This window comes from Caloenas nicobarica, chromosome 5 (assembly GCF_036013445.1).
Source record: "Caloenas nicobarica isolate bCalNic1 chromosome 5, bCalNic1.hap1, whole genome shotgun sequence".
NCBI classification, from domain to species: Eukaryota; Metazoa; Chordata; class Aves; order Columbiformes; family Columbidae; genus Caloenas; species Caloenas nicobarica.
The window spans coordinates 1666190-1686753 of record NC_088249.1 but is presented as its reverse complement, the minus strand read 5'-3'; the positions used below and the strand labels follow the sequence as shown (position 1 = coordinate 1686753).

The 20564-nt window shown below is 49.2% G+C and overlaps 2 protein-coding genes across 2 annotated transcripts in view; both read left to right on the top strand.

Annotated features, from left to right (window-relative positions):
- Positions 1-4147, top strand: part of MAP4K5 (mitogen-activated protein kinase kinase kinase kinase 5) — a 61446-nt gene extending 57299 nt beyond the window's left edge. The window contains exon 33 of the mRNA XM_065635509.1: positions 977-4147. Within this exon, the coding sequence (XP_065491581.1) occupies positions 977-1064 (88 nt within the window). The 3' untranslated portion in view covers positions 1065-4147. The remainder of the gene's footprint in view (positions 1-976) is intronic.
- A 1492-nt stretch (positions 4148-5639) lies between these two features.
- CDKL1 (cyclin dependent kinase like 1) lies at positions 5640-20543 on the top strand. The gene is made up of 9 exons (XM_065635159.1): positions 5640-5939; positions 9114-9235; positions 11415-11487; positions 13827-13917; positions 14646-14846; positions 17266-17348; positions 17811-17867; positions 18507-18662; positions 19327-20543. The coding sequence occupies exons 1-9, from the start codon at positions 5772-5774 to the stop codon at positions 19426-19428; spliced, it is 1053 nt and encodes a 350-aa protein (XP_065491231.1). The 5' UTR covers positions 5640-5771; the 3' UTR covers positions 19429-20543.
- The last annotated feature ends 21 nt before the right edge of the window (positions 20544-20564 follow it).

The window sequence follows — 20564 nt, the reverse complement described above, 5'->3', positions numbered from 1 at the left end:
CGTCGAGGAACACACGGTGTGAACTGTGGGGTGTCCTGTGCAGGGACAGGAGTTGGACTCCATGATCCTGGTGGGTCCTTCCAACTCAGGACATTCTATGAAACATAAACCTTTTATTTTATTTAAACCAGCTTTCTAGCTTCCAGCTGGAATGGGGTTCCAGCCCAGCACAGGTCTATCTGGGGGAAGCAGTAACACTGATTCCACCCGCAGCAGCCAAAAATTTAATTAGTGATTGCATCTGCATCCAAAATTATTACTAAGAGCCCCTGTACCCTCCACCACTTTCCAATGCAGAGATGGAAATGTGAACAGAAACATGCAGAGATATAAAGTGCGAGGAGGTTCCAGTTCTGAGGTGACTGTGGAGGTTGAGCATGGACAGATGTGTAGAAGATGATGGTCAGGACGGGGGGAGATGGGTTTTCCAGAGGAGCCTCCGGGAACACGATCCAGCAGGACTAAGGCTGAGATGGGGCTGAGTGAACCCAGCGACTGATAAATATTTAGAAGTGAGGAGAACTGTTGAGGTTAGTGGCTGATGCTTATCGCAAGACGTAGGAGGGATCAAGATCTTTGGGCTGCAGGTGACGGGAGGGTCGTGTCTCCTCACAACGCCGGCTCTGAGATGACGTCCCAACAGCCGCAGAGGACGTAGCTCATCTCAAGGAGGAGTATACAACAGTTTGGAAAGGGTTTGTAACACATTGCACATGTCAAGAGGGGCAGATTCTTATTCAAGAAGCTCCTCCTAGTTTCTATTCCTTCTATATTCCGCTTTAGTATTTTTACGAGAAGCGACACTGAAAATTGAGCTCACTAATTTAAAGAAGAAAATACCCAAAATATCCAGGAGAATCCATATCCCTCCAATCTGTAGAAACCTGTGAGCAACAGGTTTGTTCCTCCTGGGCAGTTGAACCACGTGCTGTGTTTTGTCACTGATGGTTTGGCTCCTGTTTGTGTTTGCGTGCAGGGTGGTGGTGCTGGAGAGCCGGCCGACCGAAAACCCCACCGCGCACAGCAACCTCTACATCTTGGCTGGACACGAAAATAGTTACTAAGCGACGGTAACCGAACGCAAACACCGGCGCGAATTTGCCACACGAGGAACAAAGACGCATTGGGAAACTCAGTACAGACTGTGACTTACCGCGTGTGTTCTCCACAGCTCGGTGGGGTTGGTTGGGGTGGAAATCAATACATTTTTGCAGCTGGGAACAGCTGGTTCTGTCTCTTGCCACTGTGTGGTTGGATATATCGAGTTTGCTTAATAAAAGCTATGAGGTAAATAGCCCTTTACTCAGTAGTTATAGGGAAACAGAGCCTTTAAAAAAAAATGTTATGCAGTAAAGGTGCCATAAACTGTTAAATATTTTACTTCCCTTGGATTTTCCTTAGATTCTGTAGATATAGTGCTGGCTGTCCCTGTTTTATACTGAGTCTTAATAAAAAAGGTTTGTGTAGGAAGCGAAAGGATCTGCAAAGCTTTTTGGTTTTAAATCTGCCATTCAGGATGGCTTTGTATAATAGACTATTTAATCCTTATTTATTAATCTGCTGCTAGAATGGTGTAATGTATCTAACTTTTAGCAAAGGAAGGTTGCAGAGCAGCTTACAAATTTTTTTTTTTTACAATTGTATAAAGATTTGATTATTCTTTTTTCTGGTAGAGATGTAGTGCATTATTGAGGGGTATGTTACAGTGTTGGTTGATCTTGTAAAAATGCGGTTTTGTACAACAAAGTATTTTGTATTGATTTTTTTTTTTTGCCTGCAGAATTGCCATAAAAGGGATTTTCTTATTTACTACTAGACGTAGAGCGTGTGTACACAAAATATAATATTGATATCAGGCGTGTTGCTACTGGGTGGGTGTGTACAATATACATGGGTGCGTGTGCATGTGTGTTAAGTTGACCGGCAGTGTGTATTTTATATATATATATATGTTTATATATATATAAAATGTACAAATATATATGCTTTATTTTCATAAATTAGGGATAAGCCGTGTGATGTGAAATGGAACTTGAACCTGGTCATCATCCTTAATGAATGAAAGTATCATGTATCAGGCTGCCCATGACGTATAGTTTATTTATACTATTGCAGAGGGGAACCTAAAGCCGTAACTGAGCTGACGAGCTTTTTTGTTTGGACGGGCATCCAGCTGCTGTTTGGAAATGGTTATTTCCCCAGCTGTGTAGTATAAATAAATATGATAAGAACCAGTATTCTGTATTAAAGCTTTCGATCACTTTTTCCCCTTTCCCTATTTTGTCACCTGCATTTTACTTTCTCTTATTTCTCCATTAAAGAGTCACCTCGGTTCCTTTTGTCTTCCTCATTAATTAAACTTCTTGAGGTACCATTAAATATAAATACTTGCTGCAGGATAGCATCTGGTTTTACTACCTCACATTAACCTGCTCGCTTTGTGAGTAAACGCCGTCCGTAGGCAGTTCAGAAACGTCGGAATTGAGGGGTTTTAAGTGAATTTCTGTGATCCGCCACCCCAGGAAGGACAGGTTAGAAGCTTCGCACGTCATTTTAATAAAGCATTAAAGGTAAGTGCGTTACGGCGGCTTAATCTTAACTGGCAACCCGAGGAACGAGGCGCTGGGTCGTTTGCTTGGGGCATCAGACAACGCGATTCATAATTTAACAGTGAGGGAATGACCTCGGCACACGTGGCGACTCAGTAACGGCTTTTTGTTACAAGGGACAGCCCGAGTTTTGTGGCGTTCGGAAGGTCTGGAAGGAAAAATAGACCTGCGCGCAATTTAGCATTTTATCCACTTGGCATTGTCATTCAAAACTAATTCTTCTTGTTGACTTGATATTTAAATCAAGCTTTTCAGTTCTGAAACCGTGTCAGAGTTTTATAAATAGTAAGTGTACAGATAAAACTTGAAAATCGGTCTGCAAACAATATATTGAAAATATTTTAAGTGGTCAGCTGTAATTGGATCAGCAGTACTAAAAGCCGGACGTGTAATTATTGCATTTTAAAGAAATTGAGTTCTCTAGTACTGAAATTACTTCTCCACAGGTAACAGTAATTGGTGATTAACCTTCAAATGGCGTAACTCCAAGTCTACAAACACTTTAAAACAAAAAATGAAGACAAAGTGAAGCACCAAGTGTAGGTGTAGAGCAAACGCTTTCACTTCACTGGCCTCATTCACTGCAGAAGGTAATTTTGGCACCATCTTTGAAAACACTTAAAATATCTCTAAAAAGACTAGAGAAATCTGTAAATATGAATATTTATGGGGAATAACTGGAGTAAATAACTCTTAGGTCATGACACTGTCATGCAAAAGGTCATGAACTGAAAGTGTCTTTCTTTGGATGACATGAATGACTGGTGATTTGCTGAATTAGGAAAAATTAATCTAGGCGAGTCCTCGTGTAATCAAACCTCCTTTTTGAGCTGTTGCAGCATTTCTAATGGCATGTTCTGAAATGCTTTGTCTGGTCTGGTTTTATACACTGGCATTTTTGGCATAATCTGCAAGATCCTGTTTGCTGGTGTAAAACCTCCCCCGTTACTCTCGTCCAGCACAAGGCATCTGTCCCGGTGACTCTGACTCGTGTAACTTGTATTTGTTGAACCTTTTAAGTTAGTCTGGTATTGTCTGGATCTCTGTATGTTTTTGTGACAGTTCAACCAGCGCTGAGAAAGCCTCGAGTGTGGTTTGGGGGCTTATACAGCAAAAGCTTGCTCACCCCCTCCTTACTCTTTTGACAGATATCAAAATATTATTTGATGCTCAAGGTTCATGTATTCAACTTGAAAGCCTTGAAACAGGCTCCCAGTGCTCTTTGAAGTACAAACGGTGTTTGAAAACAGCCTGTAGATTAGTCTCTCTTGATTTCCTCACCAAATTCACTGTAGCTGAAAAGTACAGCTGTACTTGTGCTGACATCTCTTCAGAAGATGAAAGGTACAACGCGTCAGTGAGCCGCTGCGTCTCGAACCGAAAGGACGAGATGGGGAGACCTTCTGAAATGGACTTTTTACCTTGTTTAGTCATTAGATTGTAACTGAGACTCTAACTGCACTCGTTCGGCCTGTGTAACTCGGCTTTGTTCTACGGGAGCTTCTGTTGCAGTTCATTTCGGTCTATACCAAATAAACTCCGCTTTGTTTGATACCGAGATGTGGTGTGGTGATGAATGTCCTGAGTTGGGAGGGACCCACAAGGATCATCGAGTCCAGCTCCTGTCCCTGCACAGGACACCCCACAGCTCACCCCGTGGGTCTGAGGATGTTGTCCAGTCTCTTCTTGAACACTGTCAGGTTGGGGCCGGGACACCTCCCTGGGGAGCCTGTTCCAGCGTCCGGCACCTCTGGGTGAAGAACCTTTTCTGAATGTCCAACTGATGCTCCCCTGGCACATCTTCCTGCTGTTGCTGGGAACAACACCTTATCCTGAAGGAGTTAAGCAGTCGGTGGGAAGGGCCTGATGCAGGGCTGGTCTTCACCATCCTCCAGCCGCCTGGGAGCCACACCGCGTCTCCAGCAGATGGACTGGAGGGAAGGGAAGGCTGGGGATGGCACAGAAATGAGAAATCGGGATAGTCGCGGCAACATCTCTCCAGATTCATGCTTCCCGGCGCTCTGCTCCAGCACAGTCACGTGGAGCCACCACAAAACCATTCCTGAATTGTCTGGCAGGTAACATGGTGGCTGGTGGACCCTAAAGGAGGAAAATAAGAGTAATAAGACAGCAAGAACAGGAGCGTTTGATGCTCCAGCCTGGGCACAGCCGGGTCTGGAGCACTTTGTACAAGCGTTGGCCATCCACACACAGCGAGTGGTCCAGCCCTCGGTCCACCTGTGTCCCAGATCTTCAGGGACATGCTGAGGGACAGAGAAAAGGGCGTTTGTGTGTGCGCCTTTGGGCAGCACGACCACCAGTTGTTGTAAATAAATACACATAAATATTCCTCCTCGGCAGAAGATTGTTCCCGCCGTGGTTGAACCTCAGCGTCAGCCTTTCTGTGTGATAAGCTCCATCGGGCTCTGAGGAAGCGGCAGAAGAGCCGCGGACCCAAACAGGTGCACAAGGTGGAAATGCCGAAAAAAGGGTCTGGGTCCCAGAGGGAGCTCAGCAGGTGCCAAACACTTGAGGTGTTGGACTGTACGAGGGGGGGACGCTCCGGGGCTCCTGTGAGCAGAGGGCTGGGCACCCCGAGGGGACCCGTGGGGACGCCCTCCCTCACTGGGGACCCTGCTCGTGGGGTCCCAGGTGCTGCTCGATCTCCTCCGCTCCCCTCAGGGCCCCGCCGAAAGACGCTTTGCCACGGCCGGGCCCGCGGGAGAGACCGACCCGCCCGGGCCCGCCCCGGCCCCGCGGGAGAGACCGACCGGCCCGGGCCCGCCCCGGCCCCGCGGGAGAGAACGAACCCCCGGGCCCGCCCCGGCCCCGCGGGAGACAACGAACCCCCGGGCCCGCCCCGGCCCCGCGGGAGAGACCGACCGGCCCGGGCCCGCCCCGGCCCCGCGGGAGACAACGAACCCCCGGGCCCGCCCCGGCCCCGCGGGAGAGAACGAACCCCCGGGCCCGCCCCGGCCCCGCGGGTGAGACCGAACCCCCGGGCCCGCCCCGGCCCCGCGGGAGACAACGAACCCCCGGGCCCGCCCCGGCCCCGCGGGAGCTGCGCGGAGGCGGCGCAGGGCGGCGCGGGCCGGGCCGCGGGTGCGGAGCTGCGAGCCCCGGGAGCAGCTCCGGGGCGGCCCCGCCGGGCGGCCCCGCGCTATGGAGCGGTACGAGAAGCTGGGCAAGGTCGGCGAGGGCTCGTACGGCGTCGTGTTCAAGTGCCGCAACAAGGACACCGGCCAGCTGGTGGCCATTAAGAAGTTCCTGGAGTCCGAGGAGGACCCGGTGATCAGGAAGATCGCCCTGCGGGAGATCCGCATGCTCAAGGTGGGCGGCGGGCGGGCGCCCGGACCCGCTGGTTCCCCCCCGGGCACCGCGGGGAGCGGGCGGAGCTCCGCCGCGAACCCCCGGACCCCGCTGCGCGGCGACTGCGGGCTGTGCCCGGCCAGTGCCGCCCGGTCACTGCAGCCCGGCGCCGCGGCCAGGGGGCCTGGGGAGCCCTGAGGGAAGAATCGAGGCGGTGGGGCGTTGTGAGGAGACGGGTTGTGAGGGCAGCCCTGAGGAGACGGGGCGTCGTGAGGGGGGAAGAGAGGAGACGGACGTGAGGGAGCGGGAAGGGGAGTCCAGCACAGCCACGGAGATGCTGAGGGGAGTGGAGCATCTCCCGTGTGAGGAAAGGCTGAGGAGCTGGGGCTCTGGAGCTGGAGAAGAGGAGACTGAGGGGTGACCTCATTCATGGGGATCAATATGGAAAGGGGGAGTGTCAGGAGGATGGAGCCAGGCTCTTCACGGTGACAACCAGTGATAGGACAAGGGGCAATGGGTGCAAACTGGAACACAGGAGGTTCCACTTAACTATGAGAAGAAACTTCTTCTTGGTGAGGGTGCCAGAGCCTGGCCCAGGCTGCCCAGGGAGGCTGTGGAGTCTCCTTCTCTGCAGACATTCCAACCCGCCTGGACACCTTCTGTGTAACCTCATCTGGGTGTTCCTGCTCCGGCGGGGGGGATTGCACTGGGTGAGCTTTCGAGGTCCCTTCCAGCCCCTGACATCCTGGGATTCTGTGAGTGGTGAAGGGGCAGGTGAAGTGCCCGAGTCAGTTTCTCAGGAGAAAGTCTGAGCCGTGTGACCAGGGACAGACACGCCCTGGGACAGGGGTGATCCTCCACAGCCGTCGCGCATCAAAAAGAATCGGTGCCAGTAGGAACCGAGACCCTGCAAAGGGCGAGTGGAGGAGCATGAACAAAGTCACCACTGAGCCCCTCAGAGAGGGGCCGGTCCCGCCTCTGTCCCCCATGGAGCCAGCGACGTCCTGGCCGATCAGGCACCGCCGTGTCCCTCGGTGTGGGGCAGCAGCCCCTGTGTGTCCAGGACACTCCCGGAGATGGGGACTGTTGAGCTGGTGTAAAACACGTGAGCAAAACGTGATCCTAGTGATGAGGAGAACCCGGGAGAAAGGGGGAGAGGATGGGGTAAGGTTTTCTGTCACACACCCCGTGTCTGGAGCCGGGTGTACCCGTCGCTTCATGCTTAGCATGAACTGTTGGGAGTTTGTCCCGTCTCTTTTGGAACTGGTGTGTTCATTTGGTCTCCATAGTATCCTGAGGCAGCGAGTGCCACAACTTCAGGAATGCGTTGTGTGAAAAAATATTTCCTTTTGTTTGTTATAAACTTGCTGCTGGATGATGGGATATGGTACCCCCAGCTGTGTTACGGGGAGAGTTGCTCCCTTGCAACTTTCTCCAGGGTGCTTATGGTTTTATACACCTCCATCGTCTCCCCATCTTCAGCTTTCTCTTTTCCATGCAGAAGAGCCTTGGTTTTAAACACTGAACTGATTAAAGAACCATATTAGCAGCGTGTTGGCTTAATATAAATTTTAAAATAATTACTTCAAAAGGACTTGTTGTTACAAGGATCCTGCTGTTCAGACTGGGTACAATGCATTCGTGTAGACAGTCAGTGCTTTAGGATTTTGGAGCCAACAAAACCCCACAGAAATCCACAAAGATGTTCCATTGTGTTTAAAACTTCGTTCCCAAAATTTGTAGTCCCTTGGTCTCTGATTTCTGTGTGACGTTGTTCCCAGGTATTTGTGTAGCTGTCACCGATACTCACTGTGCTCAGTGTTCCTTCCGTAGAATTAACCTTATTTGCTTGCTGGGAAACAAGGCACTTTCAGATTTGCAATTAAGTGCAAAATTGCAGCAGGTTGTGGTATTGCTGGTATTTCCTTTCCTCAAATCTCTTTTGTGCGATCAGCCTGTATTTTATTGAGCATTTACATATAAATAAGTGGTGTAAATGTTACTGTCGAAGGAATACGAAGGCCTGATTCTCTACCTGCTGCAAAAAGAGGCAAAATAAGCCTGGATGCCACTCTAAAAGAGCCATCGTCTAGGAAAAATTAATATTTATTTTTCAGTTAGATTTTGGGGAGAAGCAGCCTAGGTTTTTCTCGTATCTGAGGCAAACGGATGACATGTAGCTGTATCATTTTAGTAAACAATGCAGGAAAAGCATTAAGATTTAAATGATATTAAAGACCTTAAGAGGAGAATAATCACTGCAGAAGTCAGTTGCGATGCAGATGGTAAATGCATCATCCCTAAGGGTCCGAAGCCGGTGCCACCGCAGGTCCCTGAGGCAGGAGCTGTCGGGACAATGTTGATTTTAACAAGCGCAGACCTGCTTGACCATCTTTTCAGCTTTTTCTCTGTAAATAGTAACAGCTTGTTTGTTTGTTTGTTGAGGTATTTCCTGGCTTAGGCAACAACTAAGTGTTTGTCAAGGATGCAGTGAGATTGCGTTTCATCAGTACGAAATGTAGGGCCTGATGAATTATTATTCTGCCCGGCAAATAACCTTGTAGACAACGGGCTTTTTATGGCTGGGAGCCCTGGGAGGTGGGCGGCAGAGCGGGGCTTTGTGCAGAGTCTCGAAACACTCCGTGTGATCCCGATTCCATAGGAAAAGCTGGAAATATGTGAAAACAGAGCGAGTCTGTGTGTAAACCCACCCATGGCTGCTGTTTCCAGAAGGATGTTGTTCGCCCAGCCTTTGCGTGGAGCCTGACACAGGTTTTAGCTCTCACATTGCAAAGAAGATGAGAGAAAAATATCAATGCAAAGCTCCGGGCTCTTACGTGTGTGATTTCCCAGGGAGAGCTGCTGCTCGTGGTGGTGCCGTCAAAGGCTGGATGGTTACGATGGAAGGTGCTGCTGGAATAGCCGTGGGCACCGTGAGGGATCCTTTTTCTATGAGCATCTTTTCTAAGAGGCACTCGCTGAAGCCAAACTGACCTGTTGCCCACGGGCGGTTCCCAAAATAACGACACCACAGGCTGGGCTGTAGCTGAGCGGCTTCTTCACATTGTGTTGTGCTTGTGTAAAAGGTTTTGGCTTGAAGAATTGAGACCCTCGTGGGCAAAAACACCGCGTCCCCCCCGCCTTTACCCCGCTGCCCATGCAATAACTAACCGGTCCATCTGCCGTGTGTTGCAGCAACTGAAACACCCTAACCTGGTGAACCTGCTGGAAGTGTTCAGGAGGAAGCGGCGGCTGCACCTGGTTTTCGAATACTGCGACCACACGGTTCTCCATGAGCTGGACAAGCACCCCCGGGGGTGAGTGGCCTGTGTCTCGCTGGGAGCTTTGAGCAGAGGAGTTGGGGGGTGTCCGTGTCGTTGCTGCTCTGCAGGGTTTTCAGAGGAATTTCATTAATTACAGGAGAGGTTTCTCAGCCCAGCGCGCAGGACTTGCCGTGTTACTGGGGTTTAGCGACGACATCCACAAGAACTGTGTGCGAGCCTGCATGTTCCCGCACGGTGCCGCTCACCAGGGAGACCAGGGCGCCCAGCCGGAGCGTTTGGGTGAACTTTGGCTGGTTCGAGTGGCCCAGGAGCATCTTGTGTCTCGCTGATTGGATATTAGGAAAAAATTATTCGCGGAAAGGGCTGTGGGGCATTGGAACAGGCTGCCCAGGGCAGTGGTGGAGTCACCATCCCTGGAGGGGTTTAAAAGGCGTTTAGATGAGGTTCGCAGGGACGTGGGGTAGTGCTGGAGTCAGGTTGTGGTTGGACTGGATGGTCTTGAGGGTCTTTTTCAACCAAAATGATTCTATGCGAAGGCGTTAGGGCTGCTGGGGGTGGGAAGGTTGGGCTGGGGACACGCAGCCCCGCAGCCCCCTGCCTGTGTCACATCCCTGGGGGCTGTGTGTGCTGAGGCAATCGAGCACCCAAAACATATACAGTGCGTAGTGATGTCACTGATGACGTCAGAGCAGTGACTTCCAGGCCCCTGGCAGGACGTGTTGGTGGCAGCTGTGCCTGCACCTCTGCACAGCCCCGGGAGCTGCCAGGTCACAGAACCCCAGACTGGCTGGGGCTAAAGGGACCTCTGGAGATCCCCCAGTGCAACCCTCCTGCTCACGCAGCGTCACCAGAGCAGATCACACAGGTCAGTCCAGGCGGGTTTGAATGTCTCAGAGAAGGAGACTCCACAACCAAAGCAGAGGGTCAGATACCCGCTCTTTAAACAGGCGCTTGCACAAAGTGAGAGCTGCACGGGCAGAAGGAACATTCTCCAGGACGGGATTTGTTCCTTTGCCACGTTCTAAATGACACTCCCACTAAACACATTGTCCCTAATTCTTCGCAGTGACTTGGTGCCGTGGAAGTGCCAAGCAGAAGTTCATAAATCATTTTACAGGCCTGGAGGTAAATGAATCGCCTGCAGGAGACTAATTGGGCGTTGAGTAAACAAGCGCCTGTTCTTCTGTTTCTCGCTGTTGTGGAGCTCTGGAAGGAGAACTGAGCGCTGACAGCGAGTAGTTTTGTGCCTGGTGAGCTGCTTTCACCCCGGTTTGAACCTGCTCACCTGGAATCTGAAGAGAGGACAGATAACCCTCTTTGAAGAAAACACCTCACATTTGCTTCCTATTCATTGGAACAAGTCCAGCGTGAACAAATGCGTACCGCCTGGTTGCGTACTTTTGATCTTTGTGAAGGCAGATGGTCAAGTCTTTTGTGGTCAGGATTAAGGTGGGTGGGCACACGCCTCTTTGCACCATGTTTCCAGCTCATTTGGCCAACTGCATCCCCTTGTCGGGCTGGCCGTGCAGCACTCTCATTCTAGGATGTTTCTGCAAGGAAACTCTAGCATTGCAAGCACAGTGTCAAAATGCACAAAACCTTCAGCGCTGACAGCAGAAGGTGCCTTAAAGAAAAGGCCAGGCTTCCTGCATGTTGTTCATATTGGTTTGGTTTAGGTTTTGTTGTTATTCTTTTTTTCTTTGTGGTGAATCAGCAGCTTTTCATTATTAAACACCTGAAAAAAAATTGTATTTGAGCTTGAAAGTGCCAAGACTGTCACCTCTGCCTTTCCTGGGGTTGTTGAAGACCATTGCAAACAGCCAACGAAGTTCAAGAATTGTTGCACAGTAACTGAAAGAGAGGAGGTTGGATCTTTAACAGAGGGTTTCTCTGAAGCATTTGCCAGCTGTTGGAGGGAAGGAGAGGAGATGCAAACCACAGTAGAGCTTTATACTCTTGTAGGAACGTCCTTCCCCATCCCATTTTGGTCACCTCTCTGGACAGTCCATGGCATGAGTCAAGAGTTATTATGTATTTCTTGTCATTTCTTTATAGCGAGAACATGCACCTAGCGCTTTTTCTCTTTGGTCCCCAACGGTTTTGCTCAGAGGTCCCTGTGCAATATTGTCACTCAAAGGCCTCCTCTTCCTTTTTTCTGTGATAGCAACGTTGTTTTTAATCACCAAAATAAAAATGTGCTTTTTTGAAACAGGGTGCCGGAGCATCTGGTGAAGAGCATAACCTGGCAGACCCTCCAGGCTGTGAGCTTCTGCCATAAACACAATGTAAGTCCCCTGGACACCGCTGATGATCACTGTAACGTGGCTTTGGAGGAGGAGGAGTTTTTCCTGATTACAGAGCTTTCATGGGATGAAGTCAGACGAAGTTTCCCATTTCAACAGGAAACATGTATCTGAAATATTAGTGTATAGCCACAACAGCTGCATTTACTGTCACACAGGTCCCTTGGGTTTGCTGTCAAGGAACGATTTGCTCTGATCACCTTAGACAAGCCCTTCCAGGCTGAACAGCAATATATCCTGGTACGTTCCCTGTGCCACGCGTTAGAACTGACGTTTAGAAAAGTGGCTTAACGTCTGATCAACTGAGACCTGAGCAAACCGCTTCTGATTTCCCAGAAAGTCCTGCTGGTGATAGTCAGAGGCATTGAATCATGTTACCTGTTAAAAGGTTTCAAAAATGAGATACAGTAAACCGGTTTTACAGCCCCTCCTCTGCTCTCTGAAGAGAAACGTGCATGGCAAATATTCTGTAGAAAGCAGATGCTTTAAGAAGCAGGGAAGGAAAGGAGCCTTTTGGAGAAGTTCTTTAGGCAAACTTAGCTGTAATTGTCTTTGGTTTTGTTTATCTGCCAATATTTGAAATTGAAGAATCGGGCAGGAGGTCATTCTGGAACGGGTGTTTTGTCTTTGCTGGGAGAATTATGTTCAGCCGAGCCACAGGAACTTGGTCATAGGTCTGTCCTGCTTCCAGGGTTTGTTGTTTTTCCTCTTTTTTTTTCTGTTCCCCCACTCAGTCTGAAAGATTTAATGGAGTTTTAAAGCAGAGGGAACAATGAGATGCTGTGGTCTGACCTGCTGTAGATCACAGGTAATGAGGTTTTATGCAGCTGCCCTTTTTGGAGCTCCATGACGCTGGTTTAACAAGCAGCATTTCAGTCCTCAGGAGGTGAAGAGAACAATTTAGCACCGGTTTAGCTAGGAAAAGTCTGAGGTGTCTGTGCCGAGGTGATGGTAGGGGAGGAACAACGTGAGCCAAACCCTGGTGATTTCAGTAGAGCACACCTGTCACACATACACAGAAGAAATGAAGGTCTCTGCTAGTTTGACCAGCAGAAGCTCTTTTCCAACCCCAAATGTGATTGTTGTGAACCTGCAGCAGGCAAGGTGACTTCTCAAGAACCACAGAATCGCTGCTGTTGGAAGGGACGTCTGGAGATCATCTGGTCCGGTGCTCCCGCTCAAGCTGGGTCAGCTAGAGCAGGCTGCTCAGAAACTCCTCTAGTCCCAGTTTGAATATATCCAAGGACAGAGGTTCCATAGACGCTCTGGGCAACCTGTTTGGGTGTTTGGCCACCCTCACAGTAAAAAAAAAAATTGCTTATGTTTAAATGGAATTTCCTGTATGTTCATTTGTGCCCATTGCCTCTTGTCCTTTCAGTGGACACCAGGGAGGAGAGCCTGGCTCGGTCGTCTTTACTCCTTCCCGTCAGGTGTTCCTGTCTTTACTCCTTCCCACACACATTGATGAGATCCCCCTGAGCCTTCTCCAGGTTGAGTGATGGTCCCAGCTCCCTCATCCTCTCCTTACTCCAACCCCGTAATCATTTTCGTGGCCTGTCACTGGAGTTGCTCCATTATGTCCAGGTCGTCCTTCTGCTGGGGATCCCAAAGCTGGGCACAGAACCCTGGCTGCGTCTCCCCTGTGCTGAGCAGCGGGAACACCAGGCGTGCTCTGGTGCCTGCAGGGATAGATAAAGTCCCACATCTAAACCACAGCCCTCATCTCATCTGTGAGCTTTGCCAGCAAAACCCTTTGCTTGTCCACTAGATTATCAGTAATATATAACAATACTAGAGTATCAGTTAATGGACTTGCTCCAAGAACTGATCCCAGGCGACCCTATGCACAAAATCACCTCTCATTAGGATCTCCCCACATATTCATAGAACTCAGCCTGTGTTAGGAGGGTGTTACACATACCTGCATCGAGTGAGTTGCGTTTGCAGAGAGCCAGGTTAACAACAGTCCTTGCTGTGCAAACCTCACTCCTCCTGCCTGCTGGTTCCCAGTGGGTGCTGGGGAGCGAACTGGGGCTTGTCCACGCGATGCAGAGCTCTGCAGCTGGAGCTGGGAGCCTGCGCAGCCTCTCATCCCAAAGGTGGCTGCAGGCAGGGTGACTGTCATGCCCAGCAGGACATGGCTTTAGCTGCTGTTAAGAAATCCTTTCATCTTATCTTTCAGCAGGAGTGATCGTCTGCTTGACATTCATGGCATAATGTGCAAGGTGTATGTGGCTGAATTAGGAGGTTTTTATCCGAGGGCCAGGTTAAATACTTGCTGCTAATCTTGTTGTTTGTTTGTTTGTTTTTTCTGTGTCCAGTGCATCCACCGAGATGTAAAGCCAGAAAACATCCTGATAACCAAGCACTCAGTCATCAAACTTTGTGACTTCGGATTTGCTCGCATACTGAGTGAGTGCCGACTTGCTACCTACACGGATTGTTAACAAGCGAAAGCTCACATTAAGTGTAGGATCAGGCTTCCAAACACCAGTAAAGACTCACTTGTCTTTGATGCACATGTAAATCATCCTGTACAAAGGCTGGTGTGTTTTCACAGAGAATCTCTGCCAAAGGCTGGGTAGAGATCCCCAAACCAGCTGAAAGGGAGCGAGTCCAGACACCGCAGTGCCAAGTGCCTCTGGAAACAAACTCCTGAGCTCTGTGCTGGTGCTGCTGAACCAACGGTGGGAGATGGCACTGGGCCTATGGGCATCTTCGAGCCGTTCCTTACTCAATGCTGAGACGCAGCTGGAGCTCCCTGGCAGGAGAAGCCCTTCTGGCAGAAGGCGCTGCCTCTGCAATCAATGGCTTCACATTTTCCATTGTCATAAAGCCCGTAATTTGGGGTTTTTTAGCTCTTGTTCAGACAAATCACGTGGGCTTTGAGAACTGACCACTGGCTGGTACAGGGCCCTGCTGTGGAGCTCTACATATTTTCAATTTGAGAAAAATATGGTCTTGATTTTTGCCAAGTGTTTTCCAAGTTGGATTCTGCTAGTGGGCAGTGACTCATCCTGTTCCTGTAGCTATTGCTGCCCAGGAGGTGCCCCGATATGTGGAACAGCTGATGGTGGCTCGTCTGCATCATTCTGACCCCACATTCCTGTTTGTTTCTCTCCTTCCCGACCCCGACCTAGCCGGGCCGAGCGATTATTACACGGACTACGTGGCTACCAGGTGGTACCGCTCTCCGGAGCTGCTGGTGGGAGACACGCAGTACGGCCCTCCCGTGGACGTGTGGGCCATCGGCTGTGTCTTTGCGGAGCTGCTGTCCGGGGTTCCCCTGTGGCCTGGCAAGTCTGACGTGGACCAGCTCTACCTCATCCGGAGAACCCTGGGTGAGTGTCTCCTCTGCACCGGTCCCAGATCTGGCGTTTCCAAGCCACGTCTGGGTTACTGTGTTCAGTTTTGGTCCCTGCTGTAAAAAAAAAAGATGCAGAGAGGGTCCAGAAAAGGGCCGAAAAGATGATGCAAGGACTGGGAAGCCACCATAGGAGGAAAGGCTGAGAGAGCTGGGCTTGTTCAGCCTTCAGAAGGCTTAGGGGAGACCTCATCACCATGTTTCAGTGTTTAAAGGGTGGCTACAAAGAAGATGGAGATTCCCTTTGTAAAAAGAGTCACATGGAAAAGACGACGGGTAATGGGTACAAGTTACTCCTGGGGAGATTCCAGTTGGACACAAGAGGGAAGTTTTTCACAGAATCATTTAGGTTGGAAAAGACCCTCAAGACCATTGAGTCCAACCATAACCCACCCCTGGCACTACCCCGTGTCCCTGAGAACCTCATCCCATCTGTTCAACCCCTCCAGGGATGGTGACTCCACCACTGCCCTGGGCAGCCTGTTCCAATGCCCGACAGGCCTTTGGGGAAGAAATTGTTCCCCAGATCCAACCTCAACCTCCCCTGGGGCAACTGGAGGCTGTTTCCTCTCGTCCTCTCATGAGAACAATCAGCCATTGGAATAATCTCCCCAGGGAAGTGGTGGATTCTTTTAAGATGCAGCTGGACAGGCTGCTGGGCCAGCTTGTCTAGACTGTGCTTTGCCAAGAAAGGTTGGAGCAGATGATCCTTGAGGTCCCTTCCAAGCTGGAATTCTGTGATTCTTCCTGATGCTTGTGGCAGGGCTAGAACTTGCACAGGAGGAGTTTCCTCTGTGGTGGGAATCGGGATTAGCCAGGAGGTGAATGCACCCATTGGATCTTGATCTCTCTCTTTAGCAGGTCCTGGCTGTATTTGAGGTGTTACTGTCCCTGAAAAGCAGCTGGGTTTTCCTGGCATGGCTTACACGTGCACATCTTGTTTAGTCTCTTTAGCTGGGGTGGCCTCTGGGAAGCCAATCTGGATTTGGAACAGAGATTAAATAAAAAGGCCATTATCCATGCAACACTTAATGCAGGCTCATTGATTCTATTTGGTGCTGGTGTGTAACATCTGATTTCTTGAGTGGAAAGGAACAAACTCCCACTTTTAATTGACATTTGTTACCATGAACTGAGAATTGTAATTTTTACTCAGCAGTTTATGGAACTATAAAGATGACTAATGGCTTTAAACAGATGAGCTCGTTAGCTAGAAATATAGTTAAACATTGATTGCTTCATTCTCCAGAATAGTGTTAGGTAAGTTATAATTTATTTTTAATGATGGGGTTCCAGCCAGAAGAAATTCCCTTTTGATCCAGGTGATGAACTGAGCAGCAGAATTTACAGAGAAAAGCTCCTTGGTCACAGCTGTGTAATTGTAGTGGTTTGGCTGCTGTACCGGCTCATTACAGATTTAATTTTAACATTTTGCTTGCTCTGAGCTGCTTTAAGCTTCAAAAAAGGGCCATGAAGCTGTACTGGGGAAAAACTACAGCATGTTGCTTTTGGTGCTGCATTTCAGCTCTTTTCTGTACAACATCCTCAGGAGCCTACAAAAAAGAATCTCCCCCAGTCTGAGTTAAATCACGATGAAGCTGGAACGCCTGTGGTTATTGCAGCAGTCGGAGAAGACACGGCTGTTTATGCAGACAGGCTGCCTCTTGGGAACCCTTTTCCTTTGAAAATGCTGAACCGCAGCGTGAGCATGGCGAGGAGCTCAATACTCGCCGCCCTCCGACAGCGCTCGCCAGCAAAGCTGCCCACGCTTCGAGCACGGCCAAAGCAAACGGCGGCTCCTGCCAGTTGCTCGGCAGAGCTCCGGGCTGGCCCGCTGTGATCGGAGCTGCTGATCTGATCTTGCCGAAGGCTTTGGGCAGGATCCCTGGCCACAGCTGGGTGCTGTGCATGGCTGGAGTTGAGTTCAGCTCGCCATAGGTGTTTACACAGCACCCTCTAGCTCTGGCACAGAGCAGACGGGTTCCTGCAGCTTAGTGCCTCGTCCACCTCGTTCCCTGGGTTCTACCGAGGGATCTTGTTGCTTGTGCAAATCCAAATTTGTGGTTACCCAAATAATTCAGATGGGATCTAGGTGCTCGGCATGGGGAGATATATAGAAATAGGTATTTATCGAAGCCTCCAGCTGTAGTGGCCACAGTTCATAAAAGCTGCTCTGCTGCACAGCAGAGAAACTCAGAGCCCGGAAGATGCGCTGGTGTCCTAGATGGACGTTAGTTTTCACGAAAGCACCTTTTGTTGTCTCACTTGATGGTACTCCATCTCTTTAGATGTTCTCTCGGATGGTATCAGCCTTGTTAGAGCATAAGCTTGTTCAACGCAGGCACTGTAAAACCAGCAAATTAATTTGACGCTGTTTTTTTCATTCTCGGTCAAAGGGGATCTTATTCCCAGACACCAGCAAGTGTTCAGCACCAACCAGTTCTTCAGCGGTGTAAGGATTCCGGACCCAGAGAGCATGGTAAGAGCTCTGTCCGGATGCGCTCACCAGCGATCTGTCTGCTGTGCTGAGGAGACGAGGGGTTTGGGCAGAGAAATGTTCCTGCTTCTTCCTACCCAGCACTCGCGTGCTGTCTGCTCTGGAAGCATGGCTGGAAAAGCCTCGCTTCCTCAGCTCAACCAGTCCTTTGCTGCGCAGCATTTTTTCCCTATCCAAAAGCTTTGCTCTCTGCCAGTGTACACTAGAATATTATCTGGAGGTGGCTGAACCCCTCTCGTGACATTTTAACTGATAGCCTGGGTAAAAGCAGGCAAATGAGTGCTTCATCTCTGCTCCTCCCATCCTCAGGAATGCCAGGCAGGTCCCTAAGTGACAGATGTGTTTGGTGAGGTACAGCTCACGCTGTGGAAAGCTGGTTCTCTGTACCTGCTGAATGACAATCTTGCTAATAGGAGTACGCTCACTTTTGTTTTTTCCCTCCAGGAGCCGTTAGAAATGAAATTCCCCAGTATTTCATACTCCGCTTTAGCTCTCATGAAGGTAAGAAAACTGCAGCTGGTGAAGGGGCTGTGCGCTGAGGCTGGGCAAACGCAGTCTGGTTTGTTTATCCAGCTGGTAAATGGTTTGAGAGTTGGCTACTGAATTCTCAGAGGTTGATTGAAAATTAGAGCTGGAGGGGATTTGGAGAGGCCTTTTCATCTACTCCTCTCTAATCCACTCATGGAGGTGGAAAACATGTTATTCCCTCATTAAGACGCAGCGAATGGAGACTGAGGATGGAGACAATAAAAAGAAGGTGCAGCTGTGGACAATATTCTCTACGTTAAATGCTGGAACAGCCCAGCCAGTGCCATAGCAGCTTCCCCTGTTTAAGAAAGTTCTATTCCAAGTGAAAGTTCTGGGCTTAACTGGTTTTTGAGACTTGATGGTTTGCTGCACCGCACACTTGTAACTGTCCCTCTAGCTGCGATTTCTACTACTGCCTTGTGGCAGTTGTTCGGTATCAGCTGCTTGGCAAGTTTCATGCTGACTCTGCAAAAGCCAGACTCTTAGAATCCACTAAAAAAAAGATTAACACTTGTATCTGTGCAAATGCTCGTTGGCTGTGGCGAGTAGCTGGAATTGCACAGGCGTGTTTAGCGAGCGTCTTGCGTGACCCTTTACTTCATCTTTTCTAAGGGCTGCCTTCGGATGGACCCTGCGGAGAGGCAGACGTGTGAGCAGCTGCTGCAGCATCCCTATTTTGACAGCATTAGGGAGGCGGCGGATCTGGGGAAAGAACACGAAAAAGCGGCTCGGAAACCAGGCAGGCTGACTCGGAAGCACGTGCCAGGGGTAACATCTTATAGTAGCATTAATATTTAATGCTCTGTGCCTAAGGAGGGCGCTGGTTTTGTTTGGATCCCAGGAGGGGGGCTCGTGCTGGCAGTTCACGTGAGACAGAGCTCCTGCGCTGGACCCATCTTCTTTTTAGCCCCAGGAGAAAATGAACCTCCTGGCCAAAGAGTAACTGGGTACAAACTGAATTCTGCATCGCAGCTCCCCTGAGTCGCTGGGGGTGAAAGACGGGCAGCAGGACATCTGAACAAACTGGACGGGCTCATGTGGCTGGTTTGATTTGGAGCTCTCTGGGATCTGTCTGGTGCTTTCGAATCCCAGATTACGGAGACTCCCCACGACAGCTGGAACACTGACCTGGTAACGCGCAGGGAAGTTGGAGGTGTAGGGTGGAGAACTGCTGCAGCGTAGAAATTCCTGGATCAAACTGATTCCCCTCTCCCATTTCTCTGACGTAGGATAGAACGGGAATATTTTTCTTGCCCTGGATGACTGGAAGAAATACCTTTAACCTTCTGGTTGCAGAACCCCAGATCCATAGCTCTTTGTTTGAAAAATCCAGGGTTACAGTAGGAATAGTTATATATCTTATGTTCCATTTGACAATGAAATGCGTGCTTGCTCCTCATTTCACACCGTGTACCTTCTCCTTTCGTTACAGCACCTGCCTCAGTTAACCAGCAGCAACATCCTGCCAGCTTTGGACAGCAAGAAGTACTGCTCCAAAACAAGGAAATCAAACTACCATTTCCCAAACATCTAACTGGACGGCAGATGAAAAACTATTTATTGTTCAAAGTTTGAGTAATTTCAAACTTTATAAAAGGAGGATATGTGACGGAAAACTAAATGAATACCTGTTAAGACATATACAAAAACGGGCTGTAAAGTAATGTGCTCTGGGTCACTAATGGGAGGGAAGCGACGCACAGATTGTGTACTGGTTTGGGATTGTATACTGGTTTGGGATTGTGTACTGGTTCAGGATCACTGTGACCCCATGTTTACAGTGTGAATTTAAGAACTCTGGTTTGTCCATGGCCTGTATTGCAGACTTGGCAGACAAACTGCAACCTTGCCAAATAAATCCGAGTCCCACTGTGGCAAACAGCAACACTGCTTTAGACTGGGACTAAGTCACTGATCCCGCGAAGAGCGGTGAACAGATAGTAGCTATAAACCTGCTCCAGGTAGTTATAAACCTGCTGAAATAGCACTACTTTAAACCTACATCTGTCTTGTGTCCCACGTTTATATATCACAAAGCATTAAAGGTACTTGTAGTGACTCAGCAGCAGGCTCAGCAGGAACTGTTAGCAGGAGAACATTTTAATAATAAAACCTGTCATTCCTTTAGTCTTTTCAGAGTTTCTCCCGCCTGTTTCTTCCTTGCATCATGAGGTTGGGTTTATTTGCTGTTTCTGTCAATAGTGAAGTCACTTGCCTGTAGGGTTATAGAAGTTGGCTTTGTCAAAAATCATTCATTACTATCATTGATAACGCTGGCCAGACGCAGGCAGGAATTCTACCTAAGTACATGTATTGGAATGATTCTGGGCTTTTCTGTCATCTGAGGATGTAATATTGTGTTGATTTTGAATAAAAGAAACGTAGCTTGTTTTTCCAATTTATTGGATGTGTTTTACTGCACAAAGTTTTACGGCTGGGCAAGGAACATCCTCTTTCTACATGAAAGCTACAGCAAAACTGTTTTCTTTTCCCACTATTGTTCTGTGTTCAACAGCAGTCAAAGCAATTTCTGTGGGACAGATCCATATTCTCACTGTGTGCCTGGCTACCTTTTATTTCAAATAGTAATTTGGGCAATCTGGGCTTATTTCTACACCTGGAAATAAAGCAGTGTCTACAACTTAATTTATGCAACATACGATAAATACT

Bases quoted from the DNA above. Each gene is read 5' to 3' on its own strand.
- CDKL1 (XM_065635159.1), top strand. From the start codon at position 5,772: ATGGAGCGGTACGAGAAGCTGGGCAAGGTCGGCGAGGGCTCGTACGGC. The intron at 9,236-11,414 runs GTGAGTGGCCTG...TTTTTGAAACAG, and splicing joins CTGGACAAGCACCCCCGGGG to GGTGCCGGAGCATCTGGTGA. The intron at 18,663-19,326 runs GTAACATCTTAT...CTTTCGTTACAG, and splicing joins CTCGGAAGCACGTGCCAGGG to CACCTGCCTCAGTTAACCAG.